Genomic DNA, 25,228 nt, shown 5'->3' with positions numbered 1-25,228 from the left:
TCTGTTTGTGGATTCTGTTGAAATTATTGATGAGGACAGGTAATATTTTGTAAACCAGTTATTTCCAGTTATAAATTCTTTTTGCATTGAGTTTCATGGAGTAAAGATTTCCTTACTACAGAAATACAGAGCAGAAAAGGAAAAGGAGTGAAAGGCAGTTTGTGCTTCAAATTAGTACATCTAAAGTGAACAAAGCCATCCATTGTGTTGCTTTTGTGTCACTGTTGTTAGATATTAATTTGATAAGGACAGATTATGTTAAAATGGGGACTGGAAAAAATTGTTGAACCTTTTTTTTTCTCCGACTGCTTTATCATACATTATAATGTTTATTGTTGAGATTAAGTACTCTCTATTCAAGCAGTAACAAGTTTCATAGTGGAACAAAAGTAAGCAGCACTCACAAAATTCATTTTAACAGAAAGTATGAACAGAAAGATATGAAAACTATTGATTATGTTGTCTGTGGTGACATACAAACAAAGTGATAACTGTTCACATCTATAAAAGTTGAAGAATGGCAATGTCAGATTGTGCAAAGATTAACATAAGAATCTGACATCTTTGGTGAAAATTTATAATTACGTTTGACGCTTTGGTAGAGATTGGAATGAGGGTGGAATCCTGTCAAGTAATTTTTTTTGTTGTTGTTCATGTCATTACTAACTACTTAACCCTTTGATTAACAGCAATTATTACTACGGATAAATGTGACTGTTGGAGAGGGGAATATGTTGTCCCGTGATTTATTGCAGTATTGAAACATCTGTTTCAGAAGGGAGCTGCTTAAGCTTGATTTTGTTCTGCAGATGTTCAAAGTAGTGTCATAGAGATACTGCTCGCCAGGGAGAGTTTTGTGGAAACGGCTGGTGTGTGTCTCCACTGCCTTTCCTGAAGAAAATTAGAGCTCTAGGTATCGGACAGGTGAAGAAATGTGAAATATTTATCTGTGGCTTCTGAACTCTGGTTTGGCGGTACCGTCATGGCTTTCTTTCCCTGTCATTTTTAAAGTGTTTGGTACTACTCTGCCAGGCTTTGGTTTCTTAGAGACTCCTTGACTGGCTCGGGCCATAGATGTTGATAGGAGGCGTTGCAGGGACAGGATTGCAAAGAAAATCCTTGATTTCCATAGTGAGCTGTTTTGAAGAGAGAGCAAGCTCCAGTAAATACCTAGTCATCGGGCTTTCCTGTGAACGAAGGGACGTCATTGATACAGAAATATAAGAATATATCAAAAACTCAAGACGGAGGCTTTCCACGTTTGCTTTGAGGAACAAATGCTGCGTTCTACTTCAACATGGACCAAGAATTCTCATTTCCTAGAATTAGGTTATTTATTATGCAGTTCCAGAATGTTCTAGTTTGGCAGTTAAAGAGGTAGAAACTATGTTTATTTAGCATGAGGAATGGATTTAAACTCTCAGAACTGAGGTGATTTTGAGAGATCCCAACTTCCTTTTCCTATAGAAGTACTAAAACGTGAGCTTAAATACTGATTTAAAAAGGAGCGCTTTCATTTGTCTTTATGTATATGTGTCCAATATGTCAAGGTTATTCATCGATATTCTAGTCTAGAAAATGGTGGTTATAGCGTATAAATTAGCACACAAGTTAACACTGTTAAGTACATAATGATAGCTTTAGTATCTATTTTTCTTATTCTCTCTATTTTCAAGGACACAAATTGGATGGGCAGAGATTCAAGTAAAGGGCAAAAAAGAGCAGGGAACATTTTTTCGTAATTAATAATCTTGTAGCAGAGCTCATTCCTATCCAAAGGACTGTCTACGTGTAGGGCTATAGGCATTATTAAGACCTCATTGACTTGATAATTTGGAATTCAGGGAAGCTCCACGTGAAGTTGACAGGCTGCAGGAGGACCTTAATCTCTAAGGTGTTATTCTACTTTTGATGCATTTACATGGTTCATTTGCATGCGTATACCTTTTGTGGTGTTTATTTCAGGGTAAAATAGCTGATTTCGTACAGGATCGTTAGGGATGTATGCAGTATCTGGGATGCTCTGCTCTGAAATACTCTCTTAGGAGCTGATAGAACATCAGAGGTTATATGCTTTGTCCACCTACTTTTTGTCCATGTTTCTCAAATATGCGCGGATCTAGTCTATATCACAGAATTCTAGCATAATTCAGGTTGGAATGGACCACCAGAGATTTGTCAGAGCAAATTCGAAGTTTACGTAGTTGCTTTATGTTCAGTTGTTTGGAATATTCTAAGGATATTGTAACGTTTGACCCCTGTTGTGAAAATTCTTTTTCCACATGAAATTTCTTAGAATGTTAAAAGACCCGTGAGTTTCAAAAACTGTTTGAATTATATAATTTTAAATGCAATTTTTTTTCAGAATACTGACTTGTCTCTCTTCTTTTTCCCTATACACTTCAACATTTCAAGAATAAGCAAGTTCAATTAAACCAGACAAACTAATTTGGGCACTAACAAATACGAGAGATGTCAGTCGGTTCAAGGGGTTAGGCCTGTCTTCCAAAACTAGAATTGCCACCTTGGAAGTATCTCCTTCAATGTAACTTTGTTTTCTTAAAGTAACAGTTTTGGAGGCTTAAGCAAAGAAGTCACTAATTACCAGTTACCAGTGATTTTCTTAATTGTTATTTCTGTTCTGCTGTGTTTTTCTTAATCGGTAACTTGATTTGGAACTATAAATTCTCATTTACACGACAGCTTATGAAATCCATTTGTCTGTCGTATGTTAACTAGAAAATACTGCCCATATGTTTCTATTGTTGCAGGGGGAAAAAAGGTGTAACATTACACAGTATTTCTCAAATCGGTAGCAAATACTCCTACCATCAAAAATTACGTCACGATGTATACACGTGCGCAGCCGCGTGCAGTGTTTCCTGAGTTCCATTGCCAGCGCTAGCGTGTTTAATGGAGTGATTGGCAAGCGTGCCTATCGGAAGCTGTACGCCACCTGAACACCCACGGAAGGGGCTCGTACCCCGTTGAACTTGGGTACCTGCCGATGAAGACTGAGAAACTGCGTGGGGACATTCTGCTTCTGAGGTGGCTAAAGGGGTGTTGTCACGGGCCACGCCACGCATTTAGGGAGCAAATAGATATTTGCTCAAGAAGTCTGAGGGGTTTGCTGTTCTCGGCATCGTTTTATGTGAAAACTGAGAGGTACTCTGCATCTAGAAAGGTTAGTTCTCTGCCATAGGCTGACCACCTAGCTTGATCTTTTATTGATCTAAGCCTATTCTTAAAAATACTACACATTTTAAATGGAAAAAAATGTGTGTTCAGTCATATTTCTTGTAGTTGTGGTCTGATTTTCTGTGAATGTGGGCAAATAATGTGACAGGAGTGGCGTTATTTTCAAGTAGAGAACTATGGAAAATATTCAGTAGAAAATTAAAACTTACTTCATTTTCTTCTGAATATTTTGAATACTGCTCTACTTGAAAATTGCTGCAAAGAGGGGAGATGTAGATGAGCTGTGAGGCAGAAGTTGTTCCCCGTGAGGGCGGCGAGGCGCTGGCCCAGGCTGCCCAGAGCAGCTGTGGGTGCCCCATCCCTGGCAGTGCTCAAGGCCAGGCTGGATGGGGCTGGGAGCGGCCTGGGCTGGGGGGAGGGGGCCCTGCCCGGGGCACGGGGTGGGGCTGGGTGGTCTTCGAGGTCCTTTCCAACCCAAACCGCTTGTGATTCTATGATTTAGAGTATTCAAGCATCTTGAGCAGCAGTGCAAATTGAAGCCCCTACTGAAACCGGCTGCTCCCACGATAACCCAATGTTATCATGAGATCTGGGAGTAAAAGTCCAACGCTGCTCTCCCAGGTTACAGCAGTGGTCCTGCTATTAAAACTGGGCTTCTGAGGTGTGAGTTCATTAGAAACAGAAACTTAAAGTAAGTATTATTTGGCTCTAAAGAGCTAATAGCTAGAGGTGTTTGCCCCTGCCCCTGCTTTGAATTTGAAGGAAGTACTCATTCAGCCCATAATAATTAATGTTAAGCATTTATATAGCTCGTTGTAGCCAAAGTGTTCTACAGACAATTATTATTACCCAAATTAATTTAAGTGAAAATATATTTGTTTAGAATTTAACAACTGTCCACATTTCAACTATATTTCTTAATAATTATTAGAATTAGCATAGGTCGTGACCCTCATTTATTTGTGTGTTCAGAAGCGAAGTCATGCAATGGCCTTTATATAATGAAAATTAAGAGGCCAAGCAATAACATTAATGTTCTTTTAAATAATTAATTTTAATGTGTGGAAGTGTGAGCAATAAATGCTTTATTGTAAAACCTGATGTGGTAATTAATCCAAGCGATTAGGACCTAATTGCACGTTCATAGTAAATGTTACATTTGCGGTGAAAGAAGTTTTTTTGGAACTGTGGTTCTGGAGCTCGAGCTGTGAGAAGAGTGATATTTAAAAGGAAACGTTAATGCACTTACTTTTAGACTTGGTAAGCCAGAAACTAAAAGAAATACATCCTTTATTATTTTGCCAATTACTTTTTTAGTTCTTCTGAGCATTTTATTTTACTATGCACTTAATCCAATAGTGGTGCTTATACATTACATTAAATATATCGTAAGGATACATAGGCTGTTTAAAATCAGCCAGCCATATACCTTGGGCAGTGGGAGAGGGTAGTTGTTTTATTAATCATTTACACCTTAATTTGCAAATAGCAAATGTTCTATTATTCCATAAAACTTGTCATTACTTCAATGCAAAGAAGTCATCCCGTGAGCAGTGTCAGTCTGAGGTGCGCTGGCTGCGCCGTGGGCAGCCGTGTTGCACACCAAATGACTTCAGATCTCCACTGAAGCTTTAGAGCTGCTCTGGATTTCCGTGGATACAATTTATGGAGTTTGGATCCTTGGAGTTTTTTTTGTTGTGGGTTTTGGGGTTTTTTTTCCTTCAACAAAATTATAATTTGTAAATAGACTGTCTGCTTCTGTGCTCTGTTTAGCCCGTGGTGAGTCTGCTTTACTTAAACAGGCGCCGTTAAAGGATGAGTTAGCATATGAATACCGCAATAAGCTTCAGAAATCTTTTGTGTTACCTCTTGATCATTTTGGTTTTTTCTCTTTATACCTACCATGCTACAGTATCAGTGTAGTCTTTCTGATGATAGGATCTTTATTAGGGAAATAATATGCTCTTTCTTTGGAGCTCTTGAAATATGTTCTAACGATGATGGTAATGACTTTGATTAATATTTAATCCCCATGCTGCTATGTTCTTATAATTTACAAGATCTCAAAGGTAGTCGGGGGAGGGAATAAAGGTTTCTGCTTAAGTGTTTCAGTATGAGAGTGCTTAGGGGAAAACATACCTATGTTTTATTACACCTTATATCTGTTTTCTAACTTGAATTTCACTTGAATTTAAGTGAAACCTTTCATAGCGTGACCACATTGTTGACAGGGAAATCCGTAAGGTATGGAAGTCATGCTGGAGGTGACTGATTTTTCATGGCATGGGACTCCTTTCCTGTATGTGTTTATATTATGCAACAGCCACATTCCCGTGCATCACCTGGGGATCCTGACACTCCGAGGGCACAGGTATAGCACTATATGCTACTATAGAGCAGGAGGTTGGTAAGGAATTTTTTTTTTCCTTTTTTTTTTTTTTTCTTAACATGGGAACTACTGTTTATAAACACAGCAGGGGAAACCCAAATTAGGTTCCCCCTCTGCTCCAAAAGTCACAGTATTTGTGTGCATTGTCACGTAACCAAAAAAACCTCCTGCATGTACATAGCGGCAGAATTTTTATGGTTCTCAGGCCATGGAATATTAAACAAAAAAATCTTAAGTAAGCAGTACTGATAAGCAAGTTTTGAACGGTTCTCCACAAGACTTTGTACAGTCATATCAAAGAACCTGCATTTTTACAGCATCTTTTGACATCCATCAGTCAGTGGTGATGAGCTACTAATACATCGATGGTCAGTCATTGCTTCAGTCTTTTCAGTGTTTTAAATAAACCATTGTAGTGATACAAGCACATTTAATTAAAAAGATAGTCATATTTGTTCTGTTCTTGTTCAAGGCTATTTGAATAAGCAAGGAATAGGCTTGTTTTAAGTGTTTGCTTACAGAGCTTTCAAACTGAGGATTAACTGTCTAGAGAATTAGAAAATCTCTATGCATTTGTAGTTACATAGTTTCTCTCAATTTACTAATATACTGTAAATATTATGTACACAATGAACTTGAATGAATTCAACATATGGTTGATGTTTTCATAATTAATGAGATGCCAAATTATATTAATGGAACTAGCCATACACAAAAAAGCAAGTGTTGCACAGACATCGAGGGCCCGAATTAACCATACCTTATTCTATACTTACTAAAATGCTTATTTGCCAGGACAGGGACCCAGGGATTGCGCACAAAATTGTGGGAATTAAGATTGAAAATCAATCCAGACATCATAAATAATATAATTGCTAATTTTTAGACTTCTGGTTGTTGTTTCATTAGACAGTAATTGGTATGTCTGAGTCTACTTTTTGGACTAAACACAACATTGTCATCATATAAATAGATGTGTTAGACAAACCTGATTTTGATACAAGAGCTATTTTAGAAGTATGAAAGATGAAAGAAACAGTTTCTCTCTTTAATCAAAAATTTAACAAATAGTTTTAAGATGCTTTGCTTGCTCAGTAAGGATTGAATTGGTTTTCAATGAAGAAAAAGTGTGGAAAAGTGGTTTGGGGATACTAGGAGAAATGAAGTGGCTTGCTCTTTAACATAGCACGTTTGATTTGCAGCTTATATTTTATTGATGGTAATCGCCTGTACTTTATAATACCTTTCAACACGGAATTTCAGTCATTTCAGTAATGTTAAGTAATTAAACCTCCCACTGGTTCTGCCAATGGAGGTGTATTTATCATTATAACTATTTTGCAAGTGGGTAAACAGAGGCAAAAAAGGTTGAATTATTAATCAAAATAATAAAACCTCTAGGCTCCTGTCTCCCAGATGATGTTTAGTACTTCCTTCAAAATTTTGTTATAAAGTCAGTATAAATAAAAATAGACACCTTGCTCCCTGAGCTTGATAAACTCATGTAAAACTGTGCTGAACTTCAGAAAGCATATAGATTATTTTTTTTGGCTTCCTCACAGAGGGGCAGACTTTAAGGAGCTGTGTCAAACCATCATCTTGAGATCTTAATTCATCTTGCCAGAATGAGTTTAACCAACTTTGTAGCTTCCAGGGAAATAGGAAGGGGTTTTTTTAATGTATTTTTTTTCCTGGGGTAACATTTCCCTGCACCAAAGCTAGGTCTATTACTGTTCTCGTTTACACCTCCACCTCATTGATCAAGTTCTCATCTAGACACTCTGCGAGTATACGTTTCCGAAGTGCGGGCACACAATTATTTTGTCTTAAACGTGGCTTGGAAGAACTTCCTGGGGAGTGCTTAAGTTAATCAATAGTAATCAGAACTGGAAAAGATTTTCAAATTGTTTAAAATTAAAAAGAAATTGTAATATATGCAGAAAATAATTATTTTCTTTGAGATTTAATGTCAGATATTGGAGGTTATCTGCTACTGTTTTAATCTGATAGATACTAATATGGCAGCAATCAGAGTTCACTTCAGCAACAAAGAAGCTGTTCAAGTCTGAAAGCAATCCTCTCCTGACATGTTGGCACCGTCGTAGAGGAAAATGTCACGGTCAATATAAGCACATTTACTGACAGTTAGGTTTTTTCCTATGTTACTGAAAACTGTTTGAAACTTGGCTTTTATCAAAAACAGAAACACTGGCCACTCTGAATGATAAAACAATAGTTTACAGCTTAGTCATTTTCCAGTTATAAAGCAATACTTTCATAAAAATAAACAATGCATACAGGAACAAGCCAAAACAATTACTCAGAGAAACTGTTGCATTCTTGCTGTCCTTGCTTCCTGATTTAAAACAACTGTCTCCAGTAGGAACTGGATGAAAAGCAGCGGGTTTTGTTTCGTTAAGTAACCACTTGCTGATCACTACAAGATAAAATACGGTTTCAGAATTCAATTGATACTGTGTAGGTACTTTCTAAGTTCCTAAATGACCTATTGCATGAAGAGCAGGTACATACATAAAAATAACATTCAGATATATATATATATTTTTATATATATATATGTATATGTGTGTGTGTGTTTGTGTGTATATATATATATATATATATTTACAGACCGAACATTTCCCAAGTGGATAGTTACATAGAACTTTTGGCCTTCCTAGGGAAAGTAAAAAATTGCTTAGAGGACAAGCACCTTTGTTAATAAAGGTTGTGTTGTTTATTTAATTTGTGGGGGTTTAATTACTACTAGACTTTTTTTTTTCACATTGTATTTTAGTATCTCTCTCATTGGATAGTATACTGTCCTATCTCAGTAAGAAAAATAATTTAGTGAGTAATTTCAAGCGGGAACAGGTTGCAAGCATAAATGCTCAAAACTCGGAAGAAGAGGTACGGGCTCCGTAAGTCTGCTAGCTTGATGGTGTTGCACATTCCAAGTATTGTGCTCAGATATTTCAGCGTTAAAGATAGCTTTTAAATTCTTCCCTGCTCTTTTAAACTCGCATAAGTACTAAGACAGATGAAGAGCTTTTGCTGTAATGTTCCAAGAAGATTCCTTCTGGTTCCTGTTCTGCAGGAAGATGATTTCATTGCCTTGTCTCACAGTGGGTGGGATATGGGACTGCTCCCAATCTGTGCTCCGTGCGGTTCAGAGGCTAGAAGACAAAAGTTTTTCGGTCTCTTCTGGTTGCAAGGGCACCTGGAAGCCTTGTGTAAGTTCTTCTGGCTGGAGCGGTTACCTAGAGGTTCGTTCTCCAGCCCAAGAGCTGCCATGTGTTGCAGCCTCGCTCCTTCCAAGCCCTGGTATTCCTGCTAGACGGCAGCAGATGAGGCTGCCGGCAGAGCAGAGCTGAGGGAAGCCTCTTCTGCCCAAGTGCGTGGCTTGAAGTTCTCTTTGTGTACAGAACACAGGAAACTTAACCAGGTCCAAAAGCTCTGACTTGGTTATGTCTGTCATTTAACGGAGCAAGTTCTCTTGGCACCTCTGCAGTCTCGCTCTTTTACTGGAACTGCCAGCGTACTTGAAGTTAGATGATTTCTGTAGGGCTTTACTGAATCACAGTATTTATCAGGACTGTCACTACGTAACTGTCAAACTTCCTATGTGCCTGAAGAATTCCACCCTTTAGATGGATGAGAGTGTGATATCGTCATAATTGCATTTTTTTGTAAATGCTTGCTATAAAATAATTTTGGATTAAATGATGTGTTCCTTTCATGTTGGCAGAATATAATTTGTCTCAAATGGCAGCAGACTGTTATATATGTGTTTTCTGAAAGTTAAATATTTTGATTCACACTTGCGATTTATTGATTTTACATTGTTACCAAATGGCATTTCAGAATCAGCTCAGAATACCATGGTTCAAAATCCTGTCACTCACATGATAAAGTTATTTCATGCGAACCACTCTGCAAATGGGAGTGGCAAGGAAAGAGGGAAAGCTCGAAGGAAGAGAGGGCAAATGCATTTTAGTGGCTAGTAGGTGTGAAAGCAATCCTAATTTTTATTATTTCTGTATATTCCTATGCAAACATTGCTTCTGTGCTATTAAACAATATTAAATCCAAAATTGAAAAGCTGTTTGTTATCATCTCTGCCTGGATTTGCCTGAATGTATACTAGGTCACAGATTTCAGTTTAGGCTTTAAGGAAATACTCCCTGGCTTAAAAAAAAAATCTTTATCATCGTTGTGCAGACATTACAGGTGTGTGATCCAGATGAATTCGGCGCGAGCATGTTATTTCATGTGAGCAAATAAATGATGGCAAGGTTTCTCAGTTTGGAGAGAGCGCCCTATACAGAATTACTGTATTACTATCACCAAAGCCAAAGCTGTTCTGACTTCACGAGGTCCTTCAGCACTCTAATTCTGTGCTGCTGGCACTTTTGACACCCTGAATTTGCTGCCCACACATCTGCTGTAGTGAGTGTGGTATGAGTTTAGTGTAGGTCAGAAGAAACCTTTTTGGTCTGCGTGTGAAAAAAAGACGAGAGAGGTGACTTGCAAGGAGAAATGGCTTGTGTATAAACCCACCAAATCCTTCTGGTAGTGCTATTAGGAAAAAAAAAAAAGACTGGAGTGCAAAATGCTATCCTGTATTGACAGCACTGTGGCGTATTTTAAAAGGTTCATCAAAGAATTCCTGCATATTGTAAAAGTGAAATTAATGTTACCTCTTGACTGTCTATTGCTTTCGTGTGCATCTTAATACTGAATTTTAAAAGCTCCTTAAGTTACAAACAAGCTACTGTATCTCCCGTAGCCAAGTGTCTGCAATACACAAATGTTTTCCTTTCTTCTTCCTTTTTTGTTTCTCTTTTCTCCCACAAGGAAAACGTTTTTCTCCACCAAAGGACTGTATTTAAACAGAAGGACTGTTCACAGTGTGCAAGAAAAGGATCATTGTGTTTTGTGCATGTATACATACAAACATGCATGTAAATAGGGGAGTCTTATCACCCTATTTTCCTAGTGTATGCGTGTGTTTAGCCTTGCTCGCTGGCTTGTGGTGCAGTGGTACCTTCCTCCTGGCACAGAAAACAGGCTCATTACGTTTTGAGCAGCAGCAGAGAGTGGCACATCGTGGAGCAGTAGCATCTGGTGTACTCGGTCTCAATCAGTGCATGCCAAAGGAATACTGCGTGCTGCTACTATGTCTGATAGCCTTTCATGTTTAATAGGTTTTCTTAGTACAATATTGCTGCCTTTCTTTGACTGCGCTGTCCGATTATCATATGTCCTTGTACGTACAGTGCTTTCTTACAAAGATAGATACATACGCAATAATTAAATTTTGCATGCAACGGAAGCTTCCTGGACTATTGGAATTTCTGTATATTAACAGTCTCATCCTTTGATTACAGATACTTTCCTTGTAGTTGTTTTAAGTTACCTTTGGGTTTTGAGGGTAAAAAGGTTTCCAAAACTCTCAGAAGTAGACCGAGGTGTGTAGGTGGGTATAAAATATCTTCTGAGAGGCCTCTTAACCTTCTTGTTAGTGGGAGCAGAATTTCTTCCTAGTGAAAGACAAAGCCTTTTATAGCAGCGATACCGACATAGACGTAGTCTCAGACTCGAAGCTCATGCTGGCTAACGGTTAGCTGTTGGAGTAGGTGGGAGCAGTGAACTTGGGCATTCCGTTGCGTACATCGTCTGCACCAAAAGCGGTGGCAGCCGCAAGGCTGTGGTTCTAAGGAAGCCAGTGAGTGGCTTCGTTGTGAACCCCGGTGAGACAGAAGAAAACCTGTTTGGTTTAGGGCAGTTTGTTCCTGTACAAGACCGTAACGTGCTGCAGTGGCGTGGTCTGTGGCTTATCTGGTTGTAATTCAAATTTAGGCAGCTGGGTTCATCTAACTGGACCGGTCATAGCTGTAATTGGAATTCTACTCAAAATGGAGACAAACTCAGTGTAAATACTTAAGGGGGGGGGGAGGTGGTGTCTAATTAGGTTTCTTCAAACCCAAATCTGTTCAGTTCAGATTTTATACATTTTCTTCCTACATTGTTAATTCCACTGTGTGAGTCGTACTGCTACAATATTTTTTTTATTGCTGTAACTGGTTTTTTTTTTTTCCTAAGAAATGTTATAGTTGGCAAAGAGTTCTCATACACACCACTTTTAATTTCTAGATCTTGTAATGTCAAATAGTTATTGAAATAAAAATATGAAAAACCTCTTGGAAGAATGCAATTTAATGGCAAAAGTCATTTTTAGGAAACACAGAAGACGGAGCTCGAGCCTGTGAGAGTTCCTGGCCTTTATTTTGCAGGATCTGAAAAGCAAGCTCTCCTATCTGCCTCTCAGTACTTTTGTGTTGCCTTTCCAAGGAAAAGGGAGTTGGATGCAGGCCTGAGTGAGATCTCACGGGGATAGTGTTCTGTACCTTAAATTACAATCAGATGTATTTTAGTTCAGATGAAATTTTCAGCCTAAAATTGGTAAGAAGCCTAATTATTTGACCAGGTTACTGTTTACGTAGACCACTGTACAGCAATCTGTGATTTATCCACAGCTGGCAACATGTTAGCCTTGAAAGGTTTTTATTTTGTGTTTGGAACAGTTCTTTACAAAAATCCAACTCTCTTCATTAAACAAAAAACTAAAAGATGGTAGAGATTGCTATGGAGACGAGATGTTATATAAACTGTTCATTTTAATTCGTCAGAATGTAAAAATAGCAAAGAAGCTTGGATGTTTACAGGCTTCCAGTCGTTCAAGGTACTGAGTAACTCCACAAGATGCAAAGCATTCTTGTGCCCTTTGGACTTTTAACGTCATGTAGCAAATCGTGCCCAGATTTCGAAATCAATCATGTATTTGTCAGACTGGAGAGTGTGGAGTATGGAGAAACAAATAGGAAGACTTTCGAAGTAGTCTTTAATCTGTAGGCTCTTCATTATGTCATTTTTTCCAGTAGAATGCCTAAGGTGAGCTGTTAGCTGAAGCATGCAGGATAAAAATACAGATATTCTGTGATCCAAAGACATAATAATATGGATAAGAACTGGAAAATAACACTGTTTCGCTATTATACCTTTTAGAGTGTCATGGTGGTGATGTTACGGATAGGACTGAGATGGTGTTTTATTTATCAGACCCCCCTCAAAGTTGTTTGTTACTGTGCCTTAGACATTACCTCTTGCTTTAAATATAACACTTGCTGCTCTTGCTTGAAAATTACTGTTATTCACTGAGTTTGAGAAGAGTTTGTAAAATTGCTTTTAGGATTATAGAAATGAAACACACAAGATTTGTTTAATTAGTGTAAAGACTAAGCCTTTGTCTAATTAGTAGAGTAATGAAACTGGACGGGATCTTTACATAACTCTTGGAACACGTGCGGTCGAGGTAACAGTCTGCAATGGTAAATTCCAAACGGCAGCCTGGAACTGTTCTTCATACAGGGTTGAAATCACCATTCGCAATTTAATAGGCAAAGTCATTTCTGGATGAGTTTGTTTCAATGTTCTGTTTCACAGTTGATACTCGAATGTTCATATTCAGAGTAAAGAGCAATACTTTTGGGAGGGGGAGAAATAAAATACATGCGCGGAAACGTGAAAACCCCTAGGATTGTCCGAAACAGTAACGCCTACTACAATGACGGCATACTCAACATGTTTATAAAAAACAAGGTAATCATTTTTCAGGCAAGGGATTTCATTGATCTCCTAGCTGCATATAGACCCATCGTACTGGGTTTTGGAAGTAAGCATCACAGTCTAACTGGGGCATTTAGAATTGTATCACCTTTTAAAATACGAACATTAGTTTTAGCTGCCCTGGGAAAGTGTACTGCGTGGAATGCAGAGGAGGGGAGTTATGTTTCATTTTGGAAGGTTGTGATTATAGGCATGTGTAGATTCTTCATCACCTCCTTAATACCTTAATGGAAAGGCAGTATTTCCAGCTTTTATCTGGGCATGCATGTGACAAAGGTGGGTTTGGGGAGGCGACTTAGAAGCAGCATGCTTCTTGTGGTTCCTCATACGGAATTGGTAACATACATTGATTTCTTTGGATGCTTGCAGGGGTTCTTCCTGACGGTGTCACCAGAAGCAGTATTAAAAGTGGCTGCTCAGGCTTCTGCAAACAACAAGATCTTCAGCTTGAATCTTTCTGCGCCGTTTATTAGCCAGTTCTACAAAGAGCCTATGATGAAAGTCATGCCTTACGTCGATGTCCTTTTTGGAAACGAGACGGTGAGTCTTACAAAAGCAACTGCAGTATCTGTATCTCTTGCACCTGGCTGTTTGTGTCTAGGAGCCGGCTTGCTGGTTCTCCCTTACTTACAGAGGGAGACTGACCACGTGAAGTGTCACTAGACAATGAAATCCACAGTCAGGGAGCTGTGATATTTCAGTAGATGCCAAAGATGTAACTTGACTTGTTAGAGGTTTACAACTCACTTGTTCTAGTGTAGAGACATGGACAAATTACTGTAAGTTAAAAGAGGAAACAACCCAGCACGCTGGCTGCATTGTTCTAGCTGTCTGCATGCATGATGTACCTGCCCAGAAGCTAAGTCTCTGCTGGAAGAAAACATATGAAGGGTTACGGCGGAGCTGCTGAGGATCTGGAACTTGTTTCTGTACCCGTACTGCTGCTGTTAATAGCATTTTCTGATGAAGACGACTCTTTAGGGAGAAGTGGGAGGAGAAAACTAAGAAATGGTTAATTGGTTTAGAAGGTTCTCATTGATTTTACGGTAGGTGGACTGGCAGGCCATCTAAGGAAGGATTATCTTTGCTATGCAACAGTTGGCAAACAGATTGCATGAAATTCTGCCTGGAAGTCCACGGTAATAGACCAAACTAATTCATATTTCACTCACCGTAGTGCTGTTACTTTTTCTTTTTTGTCCTCTTCAGAAACTGCTCTTAAATATTTATTGGTTTGCTCAGCAGAAAAAGGTTTTAAAAAGCCTTGGAAAGTATGACACACCTAAATGAAGTGTGGGCTTGTCTCTCAAGTTAACTACATTGGTACAGGAAAACTATGGAAGAGCGACTTGTTCCTGTCAGTGATTGTTCCTGATAGTGACACAGGGAGTTGCACCAACACAAGTCAGTTTTTCTACTGTTGTCCCCACGTCCACGTTGGGGGCTAGCATTGTTACAGATACAGGACTTTGAAGACGACAAAAAAAAAAAAAAAAAAAAAAAAAAAAAAAAGTGGTTTTAAAGTGAAGAAAATTGCAATGTTTTTAGATGCAGTAGGATAAGGAAAACCTTTTTAAGTATAGTTGACAGTATGGAAGGAGTATTTTCCAGGCATTTTGTTGCTGTTTCCAATTGTTACCTTTTGTTCTGCCTTCCACAAAGATGCTACTGGATATTTTGGTTTAATAGCAGTATAAGCTCCACACAAAAAAATCTTGTCGGATTTCGCAAATGAAGTAATACCAAATCTAGTCAATGTCCGGGTGGAAGGGCTTCATAGCAACTCCAGGGATTAAACCGTGCTGGTCTTTTATGTAATTGCCCCATTGACCTATTAGGGGAATTCAGATCACAGCGGTTCATAGGTGCTGTTCATCAGAAGATAAAACATAGGTTGTTACTTATTCTATATTTGCACACTTTACAAACAATTGTCCACCATAGTGGCAACGTTCCATTTTTAGAAATTCTATTCGGACTACCTAAATTTTCCCTGCCATTTCAGTTTGCTATGGTATTATTCACCTGCTGTCATAAAATATTCTAGAGGACTGTTGTGTGTATTAAAGTTGAAAGAATCCCCTGGTTTTCTGTGTGTTAAGTTTTGAAAAAAATTAGTGTCTTTCAGGAGACAAGATATTATTTAAACTGAAGTAATAATCTTAAACTTGGCAGTATGAGATAGAGCCATATATCTATACATACATATATATACACATATACATATATACATACATACTATATCTATACATACATATATATACACATATACATATATACATACATACACACACTTCAGAGTACCAGCATCTTATAGTTTGTTGCTTATGACCCTGGTCGTTTTTTAGTCCCTGCTTTCTGGTATATAAGCTGGCTGTTGCTACTTTTGAGTTGTTGAAATGCTATTTGCAGTGGTTTCTTCTCTTGTCTTTCTATGTGACTTGAAACCACACTCTTGGCACAGTGTAATTCTAGTTTTTAGTAGCTGCTGTATCTTGTGATTGTCAGTATTTCTGCTCTCTGCATATGGTTTCTGGTAAAGAGTAGTTGCAAAACTCAGAGAAGCTCATTCTGACATGTTCTGTCTTCCAGTAGCTTCCTCCTTTGATGATTTTTTTTTTATCTCCCATACTCATTTCATCTACAAATACATTCAGGATTTTTTTGTGTTTATGTGTGCCTTGATGGGCAATGAACCATTTCAGCTAGCCAGCACCAATTTGTTTATTGTGATTTCCTTTTTGCTAAATTCTCCATCAGTTTTTCTAGTTTAGTTAAATACTGAAAGGGCAAAAGTTAACATATAAGCAAGGCATATTAAGTGATGTGGTTGTTACTCTATTAGTACAAACAATACTCTTAAACGCAATTTTTATTCTTCCCTGTATTTATCTTCACTCCATATTGTAGACCAATACAATTTTATTGTTAAGCACTGAGCTGTTTATTTTTTGAGTAATACAAAAACATCCAAGAGCAGCAAAATTCCAAATTGCTGCCATTCCTAAACTAAAACAATTGGCAAAGTGATTTTAAATTACATCTTCTACTTAAAAATTTACATCTGAATGGAGATGGGTTATTTCAAGTTTCAGCCAGATGGTAATTAAAATGGGCAAGTTATAAACCTCTCGGAATATATGTTCTAGTTTAGAATGTAAATGCCAGCATACCCTTGGTGGCAGTGGAGACACCGAATGCTGTAACAACTCAGTACACATACCGCTTCCAGCATTAGCTCGGTGACCACTGGTGTTTTGACCATTTGTTTAAATCCCTCCTATAACTAACCAAACATCTTGTCTTGGATTTTTGATACCTATTAACTGTACTTCATATAATAAATTTAGTACAGAGCATTCAGAATCCGAATAATTATATGTTCATTGCTGCTAACCAATTAGGGCCGTTCTGCAGTCATTATCTAGCAATACATGACTGGAGAACTTGATTATTGTCATTGCTTTTAATTTTTATTAAATTAAGGTTTTTTTAATAGTGTCATTTTGCAAATGGTTCTTAGCAATAATACCTTCCAAGCTACCATAATCACTGGATAATTAACCTGCCAGGATTAAGCACACTCTACTTTGCCTCAGGATGCTTAACTCTCAAATAAGGTCAATTATCTCCTGATGATAACTGCTTTGTCACAAGTTGCTGCTTAATTTGTCTGTAAAAGCTCACCTTAGAATACATATTTTACAACTCAAAGTAACTTTCAGTAAGAGAATGGTCAAAGGAGGGAAAGCTTTTGAAATTACATCTCTACACAGAATTGTAGAATGTTTCCTGCACAGCAATTATACTAGGCAAGTAAATGAGACTAAATTTGCATATATTTCTTTCCCAGACAGGCTAAAGCCTGATGTTTCCGATGTGCCTGGCCCATCAAAGTCAATAACGGGCACGGAATCTGAACCTGGTTTCCAGTCTGCCCAGATGTGGGTTACAGTGGCATCTCCTTGGGGAAGGAGCTGCTTCTGGGGGGGGCAGCCTGTAGGTTGGGACATGCAGCGGGATGGCAGTTCTTGTCGTGGAGGTATTCACAATTCAAGGGACACTAAAAAGCTTTCATATGACTCATCACTGCATATGGCAGTCATCCGTGACTCAGAGGAGTATTTATTAAGATACTGATGTGTTAAAGATCTTCGGGGTTCTCTTCCTACGTGTAGGCAGGATGTCGCTGAGAAATTTTAGAATATAGAAACTTCAGAATTACAGACATGCTGAGCTCCTTAGCTATTGCTTTACAGTAAAAGCCAAACAATATCTCTTACAGTGTACAGTGATCAGTAAAAGCTGAAGAGGTTATGTGGAAGAGAAATCGTGGCTTTCTTTAAAGCACGAATATAATAAAGAAAAGTAAGATAGCAATTATTCTTGGAAATTAGATCCTCTTTCTCTCTGGTGTAAAGAGCTGTTACTTCTAAACACCCAGTCTCTGAACAAATTAATTACAGGATTGTAAGCTGAAGTTCTGCAAAGACAGATGCTTCTGCAAGCTCGTCAGGAAATTGATACCGATGTGACAGCAAATGTGCTGAAAAGAAAGAAGGTTGGGTGAAAGACTTCTATGTTTTAAAAAGCAGTGGCAGTAGCTCTAGTGGGGGTTCTGGAGTTACGAATCCTGAGCTTTAAAAAGACGGGTGCCTTTGTATGTAATAAGATATCAAATGGGCCTTGCCATCTTTTCGTCTTACAGGTATACCAAAATGGTGCCTCCTTAATTTAAATTATTTTCAAGTGAGGTCTTGAACGCTAACACAGACATTCCTACAAATACGTGTAGTTAGGACACAGCCTTTAACAACCTTAATAGGCCGTTATAGAGGCGAGTCTCCTTAATGACATGGAAAATTCTCAATAATGGTGAGGAAAACCAGTAAATCAAAACCTGATAACAGTGGTTAACATGCTCCTGATTTGGAACTTGCAGTCAGTCTGTAGTTGTATGCTTATTTTAACCTGGGGAGTGAATGGAAATGCTGCCAAGTTTTCTGGCATAAAACTGTGTTCAGCACACTGGGTTTTACATCTAAATGCCAGTTGCCAAACAAATTGGTCTATTCCCTTTCTGTATCCTCTAACACATGTTTGTAAACAGCTTCCACTCCGTGTACTTTGATACATTACGGTAAGATACGACACTGTGGACAGCCTTCATTCCCACCTGCAAATCTCCTCTGCTGGGTGATCACCTGGGACCAGACTGATACCTGCAGGCTTAGCAATCTGCCCACAGCTCACAAGAACCTGGAATGAGACATAATCACTTTTGTGAGATAAATGAGCCTCCTGGTGATTCTTTTTAAACTAGTGTGCCTTCATAATGGCATCTTGGAATTTACACTGGTGTAATTGCTCCCGTTTATAGACCTAGCGGATGGTTTTCCACACTACCTGAGTGTTCTTTTGCACTAGTGAATTGGCTGAGTCTGAGGAAGCGATTAAGAGGTAAGAGACAGGAGTTAACAGGTGGCAGATAGAGGTTGCTGTGTGGAAGAAGACAAATGCAGTTTGAGTTTCAATAAATAAAGGGAGACAAATATTTCAGTCTGCTCTTCTGGATCAGGTGGGGCCAGGAAGTAAGGAACATAGCAAAGGGTGGCTGGCCATGCCATAAATATCACCCAGTCGATGTTTCTGTTTGAATTATTTTCAAATAAGCATTTTAAATCATTTTTGAATGTTTGAAATTATTAGTAGAAGGCAAGTACGAGATTGTCTTTGAAACTGAGTGTCTTGAAGAGGCTGGTTTTACTGTAGTGACTTGCATGTGTGTTATGTAAAGAGCCCTTAAGAGCCCTTGATTCTGCCTTTTTAGCGTACCGGACCTGGTCCCACGTTGAGGGGTTATTGTCAGGCAGCGGTGGTTTTCAAACTCTCTTCCTTGTGAGTTCAGCCTTTGGCTTCTACCTCTGGTCATTTTGAGTTAGGTTTTCAGAAACATTAATCATCATAAATGAAATCAAGTTGGGTGTCAGTGTTTTGCGTTGCAATTTGTATGCCAGTATTTTCTGCTTGCTTACGCTTTCGGAAGTCCTCAGAAACCTGCCCCACAGGTGAGGATAATTATCTTCGTTTCGTAGGTTGAGTGAGAAGCTGAGGTTTGCACAGTCCCCTACAGGGAGTCTGCGGTTCAGTTAAAAATCAGAGTCAGGTATTCTGACCCAGTTTATTAAATACACATGGGGAAAAAATTTGTAAGGAGACGTCTCATCTCTTCTGTTTTAATGGGTAGAGGTTTATAAGGTCAGCTGCTGCTGCTGTTTGCTTTTCTAAACTGCAGTAAACAGATAGCAATTTCTTTTTATAAATGCTATATTTAAGATTTCTGCAAAGTCTTTGTAGGGAGCCTGGGAATTAAAAAAATTGTAATTCTGAATGGAGGAAAGGTAAATGTTCTTTGTTGTCTTCATAGAATTTTGACGCACACTTCCTGGTGCAGGTGTTGTGTTTTCAATTACAGGAAAGCTATGGCACTGTAATATTGCTGCTTAATTCATAGAATTCACTTTCTTAATATTGGAATATCGAATAAATTGTGGCCGACTGAAAAATGAGAGAGTCTCTAGCACAAGAGAGGTTGATAATGTCAATGGCATGTTGTAAAGGTGTGCCGTGGGAAGGATGCTGAAACAGCCCAAGGCTATTTCAGCTGCAGACACTGAATCTGCTTTGCCCTCTCTCCTCTCCTTCCCCCCCTCCCCGTCCCTTGTGAACTGCAGTGGCCCTCTAAGAGAAAATGCTTTTAAATCATTTCCCAACCTTGCAGCCGTCTTTGATAAAAGCCCTGTTATCTGAAATGATATGAATCACTGTGGAGTTAATCATACCTTATACAACAACATATTTTATTGTGATTCATTCTGTCTCAATTAATCATCTTATTTATCTACATTGTCTCAGCTGCTGCGCTGAAATTCATGAGTAATAAGCAAGTAATTATTTTAGTATAGTTTACCTAGTACATTATGAATGAAAGGACAATTGAGAGCCAAGTATTTAGATTTGTATTTAGTACTGCTTTTGGCTAATGTCTAGCTATTGAAGCGATTTGGAAATCCTGTCTCAAAACTGGCCTTCTTTTTTCCTGTTACGGAAAATAAGCAGGTATTTAGGAGAGAAGTTTATACTTTCCAACAGGCTTCGCTTCTTCAAACTAAAAATATTTTCTGGTAGTCTCTCAGAATGCTTAAGGATATTTATCCTTCCTTATGCTATGCAGTGTTGAGATACTTCTCAGATTGCGAATTCTGGAGAGAGCGCAGCACAAGCAGGAACACGTCCTGTGAGCAGGGAAGGCAGATTTCCCTGCGTTTCAGCAGCTTGTGTTGTGGAGACGATGATTGATAACCCTTTTCACTTCGTAGCACTTCCCAGAGCGTCTCATAACACTTCCTAAACATTAAAGCTCAGAATAAACCAATAAGGTGGGTGTGTAGTCCTGTCTCTGTTTCACAGGTGGACAATGGAGAGGTTATTTGCCCAAGGTCATAGAGCAAGAGCAGGGCCAGGAACAAGCAAAATCGAGGTCTAACTTTTTTTCTTCTTCCTAGTGTCCTGAAATGATGTCAGCTGCAGGATATATTTAGGATAAAACTCAGCTGTCTGGAGGGAAAGACCTGCAGCATTTGGCATTCAGTTTTCTGTGTAATATTAACGTATGTCTCTGAAAGCCTTCTAAAGGTGAACTGCAGATGCATTCTCAATAATCAGAGTACTAGGGCAAAAGTGTGTAATACATAATATAATGCAAATATATAATGTAAGAGCTGCAAAAATAAGAATATGAATAACATATAGTTATACAGCTGATAAGAACTAGAAGAACGGGAGACAGAAATGCTCACAAGAACGTCTTTAAATCAGTGTAAATCCGGAGCACTTTTCACAGAGGTATTTGCAGATAGCAGGGCAGGTAACATACATAGGTTTCAACGAAGGCTTTGTTTTGCAGTCCAGCTAAGGTCTATTCAGTGACTCCACATTTCAAGCTCTGTTTGGGGCCGGTGTAGCCGGTTTCTGATTCAGAGCATCCTTAGATCACACTAAAGCCTTTTAGGCCAACATCTGCTGAGCATTCTCCCCCTGTTACAGTCCTTACAGTGAATTGTAAGGCTGCTGTGCCATGTTATCCCCACGGATAACATCTCAACGTGAGCCGATGTGGACCTCTCTCACCTGCCCTTATCACACAGTCTCACCTGCCCCCTTTAGTCAGATTTAGCAATTTTATGTCCCCAGCAAGAGTGAGTTCTGAGGGCTAGATTACTGTTGGAGCACTGAGTCAGTCCAGCTTCCCAGGGCAACACGTCACTAAGATCTGACCAGATGAGAGGGTGATACATGGTGCTACAGAGGACTTGGGAAGAGAAAGCCTGATAACCTCTCTCTTTCATCTGCTCTAACTGGTCTATATTGTTAGGGTCTCCCAAGCAATATAGCAAAGAAACAGTCGGGGACATAGCGTGCCTTAAAGATTTTATTTCTATTGTATAATATTTACAGCAACATCCTTTTTAGTTCTGACATGTTACATATGCAGCCGCTCAATATAATTTTATCAGCAGGTATTTAGTTGAATGCTACTGTGCCGTGGATAAGTTCAGGTGTTAGCAATAAAGTTCTTGGACAGAGGTTTTTATATGAAAGAGCTTGTATTTGCCTAAGGAGTGTGTATTGGTGCTTCCTGTGTTTATAAATCTGTGCCGGAACAAAGGGTTCTTGAAAGAGGAGGAAAGGGAAGGATAGTCAAGGAGCTGGTAGTGAATCTGGTGTTCAAAACGCTGCAATTATGTATTGCAGAGGTCTGGAGGCTGCTCTGAACTACACTGCTCTAAACGAAATTTTTCGAGAAAGTATGCGATATAACATAATAAATGCACAGACTAAAAGTAGATGTGTTTTTCAGCCTCTATGAGTGCAAACGGTTTAGCAGCAATTTTAATACTGAAGCTGCTTAAGAAAAATACATACAAAATGTGAAAGTATACTTAAATGCAAGTAAGTTGAAACTCCATTAGGACAGCTTTTGATTTTTGTTTTTAAAGCTATGTAAGAAAATGATCTTGAGAACATAGTTTGGGGGTTTGGGAATAAATTAGCAATATATTATGTTAACATATTTTTCTGTACTATTACATAGCACTATTTTTTCAAAATTACAGTTTCAACCTCGTCTCTTTTCTCATGTTATCTTTGTCTATCAACACCTTCCTTCACCCTGCTTATATAGCTCAAATAATATTTTTTATTCTGTCAAGATATTTTCACATCTGATTACAAATCAAGTAGTTTCATTTTTCTGACTTTCTTCAACAAAGAGAATAACTTGGCATTTGAAACCTCTCCTTTCCAACTAGTTATAAATTCTTCTGTCATTGGGATTCCTGCTGTTTGAAGATTTTATAATAAATGTAACCCACTGATGTTTCCTTATGACTACTGAAAAGGTGCTGTGTCTACGTCAACAACGCAAAAAGATTTTTCCTTCGTGCATTGACATATATGTTGAAGGTGGTTAGCACTGGCTTCTTCTGAACTGTTACTGATTAAAATGTGTATTTAAATTTTAATTAGATTTAGAGTTTATTCTAAGACATTAGAATTCATAATACTCAGCTTTTTCATTGATTAAACTTACTAATTATACAATTAAAATATAATTTGTCCCTCCTCTAAATGGTGTTAAAAGGAAAGCTAAATGTACACTATATTATGAAGCATATGCATTGGGTCATAAATGTATGTAAAGGTTGCAAAAATACTCTGTAATTTTCAAATAATTTTTCAAAGAGTTGTCAAAAAGTTAGGAAAGGAGCTTGGAAAAGGAGTAGAAAAAAATACAGTTGCAGTGTACCTAAAATACCTGAAAGATAGATAAAAGCATCCGTGGTTTTCCCAAAGGTATTAATTGAGCTCCAAAACCTGGCCTCATTTATAAACAGCAGCCTTGGGGTGATAATTTTGCAGCCACATGAAAGTGTCTCCTTAAGCTATATTTTGAGGTTTAGTGGTCATATTCTGACTCACAATACCATTTGTTTCAATATTGGCCTCCCAGGGAAGCAATATGGAGACATAGTTTTTGTGTAGGTTTCTGTTCTAAGTGAATGGAACTCATCTCTCCTGGTCATTAGACTTTTTATTTTTCAATTCTCCACAGAAATGTTCCACTAAACCTTTAGTGAAAGTACTGCCAACACATATGTGATCAGTAACAACGTCAAAGTGTTGCTGATTAAGTCCTCAGACCTTCATTTGACACCTCGTATTCCACGTCAAACCCAGCAGCGTAGGGGTCGCGCTAGGGAAATGTGAGTCGGTGTGCTTTCCACGCTGGAGTAGGTTCCAGGTGAAGGAGGTTTCCTCTGAGGGAAAGAACTACAGCAGTCTGACGGCTGGGACGGCAGAATTTTTGAAATATATAAATCTCTTTCTTGGTTATGCTTCTAGCTGTGTAGAGGGGGACCCCCTACTCTGAACCTGAAATTCAACAGTTGTATTATTCTTCATCCTCAAGTTTTTTCATTTGGAGGAGGCGGTTTCACAAGTAAAGTTTCTTCTTCCCAGCCGCAGCGAAGGGAGAGATTTGCCACCACCCTCACCCAGGAGGCAGCCGGCAGCATCTGCTGCTGGTTGGTCCAGGTCTTGGAGGGCAGGTTCTCCCTGCCCAGGAAGGCCCCGGGTCTTTCTCCGTAAGCTAAAACCTTTAGCGTTTGGGAAGCTCACTTGAAAGCAGTGGGAAAGCGGTACACGTTCCAATGGAAGACCCTTAGGATCCCCAACTAATCTGTCCTTAGTGATACTTGTCAAGCTGTCCTGCTGTTACCAAGGTACAGCCCTGCTAGTTGAATAGGCTGTTGGGGGATATCCCAGATATTTCTGGACTTAGGACTTTTATTTTACATGTTTCTGATGCTGAAGTTTGGTGGATCTTGATTCAGGGGAAGCTCGGGTTTTTTATTGAGAAATTTTGCCTCTTGATCTTGATGTTACTGTCCCTTGAGTCCCAGCCAGCCTGCAGGTGCCAGTCAGCAGCATGCTTGTCTCTGTTTGTGGCTGTCCTTCTGAAGGATGCTGGGTTTGTAGTTCTGAGGGACCAGGCTGTTAGCGGTATCTTTGGTTCCTGGCTGGTAAGAGACCTCCAGAATTGGGTCCTCTTCAGGATCTGTCTTAACAAAGTCTTTCTGCTCTGGAGCCTCTGCTCTGAGAGACCTGGGCATTTTTATCTTGTCTAGTCAGACCTTTGACCTCTCCAGGCTGTGCGACATTCTTTCTTTTTTAAGAGACCTGGAATTTTCATCAGAAATGAAGTTGTAGCCATAAATTGTGTTGCTGGGGCAGTTCTGATTGCTCTGAAAGGAGAACCTTCCTGCAGCTAGAAAAATATGTGAAATTTCGTGGAGCTGCAGGTGTCTTTCACAATCAGTTCACCTGAATTTTTTTCATAACCTTTTTGAAACGTGTGTGGCATGTATGGATGGGCAGTCAGGTGGTCTTAACACACACTGTATTTAATGTACGTGTCATTCTGGAGCAGCAGTGATTAACATGTCTTTTTCATCTCGTTGGAATTTCTACTAGACCAGTAGAAATATCTGTGAGTGGTCTTGGACACATACCAGTTTCAGATAAATGGATCAGTCAATTTAAATTCTGCACATAGAGTTGCCAAACACGATGCATTTGATTTGAACATCAAAGTAAATGCCAGATTTGGATGGAGCTGCATCTTCGTGTATGCGAATTACGATAATGAGTCAAACTACTGAATCTAGCCGCTCAAAAAAGAACAGTCATCATCTGGAACCAAATTCGTTGCTTCTAGAATCCAAACTGGTGAAAAGAACTTCAGAAGCGCATAGCCTTCTGCTGGCCAGTGGTAGCCCATCTCTGAACACGGGTTATCTGAGAGGTGGGTGGACACCACATATGAGTGTT

The 25,228-nt window shown here is 38.9% G+C and overlaps 1 protein-coding gene across 7 annotated transcripts in view; it reads left to right on the top strand.

Annotated features, from left to right (window-relative positions):
* Positions 1–25,228, top strand: part of ADK (adenosine kinase) — a 291,201-nt gene that overhangs the window by 195,563 nt on the left and 70,410 nt on the right. For 5 of the 7 annotated variants that reach the window (XM_040606784.1, XM_040606781.1, XM_040606782.1 and 2 more), the window contains one exon: positions 13,646–13,816. The exons of the other annotated variants lie outside the window; for them this stretch is intronic. In XM_040606784.1, coding sequence (XP_040462718.1) covers positions 13,646–13,816 — 171 coding nt within the window. The remainder of the gene's footprint in view (positions 1–13,645; positions 13,817–25,228) is intronic. 7 annotated transcript variants of the gene reach the window in all.

Source organism: Falco naumanni, chromosome 9, assembly GCF_017639655.2.
Source record: "Falco naumanni isolate bFalNau1 chromosome 9, bFalNau1.pat, whole genome shotgun sequence".
Classification (NCBI taxonomy): Eukaryota; Metazoa; Chordata; class Aves; order Falconiformes; family Falconidae; genus Falco; species Falco naumanni.
The sequence above is the reverse complement of the archived record's forward strand: the minus strand, read 5'-3'. Positions and strand labels throughout refer to the sequence as shown.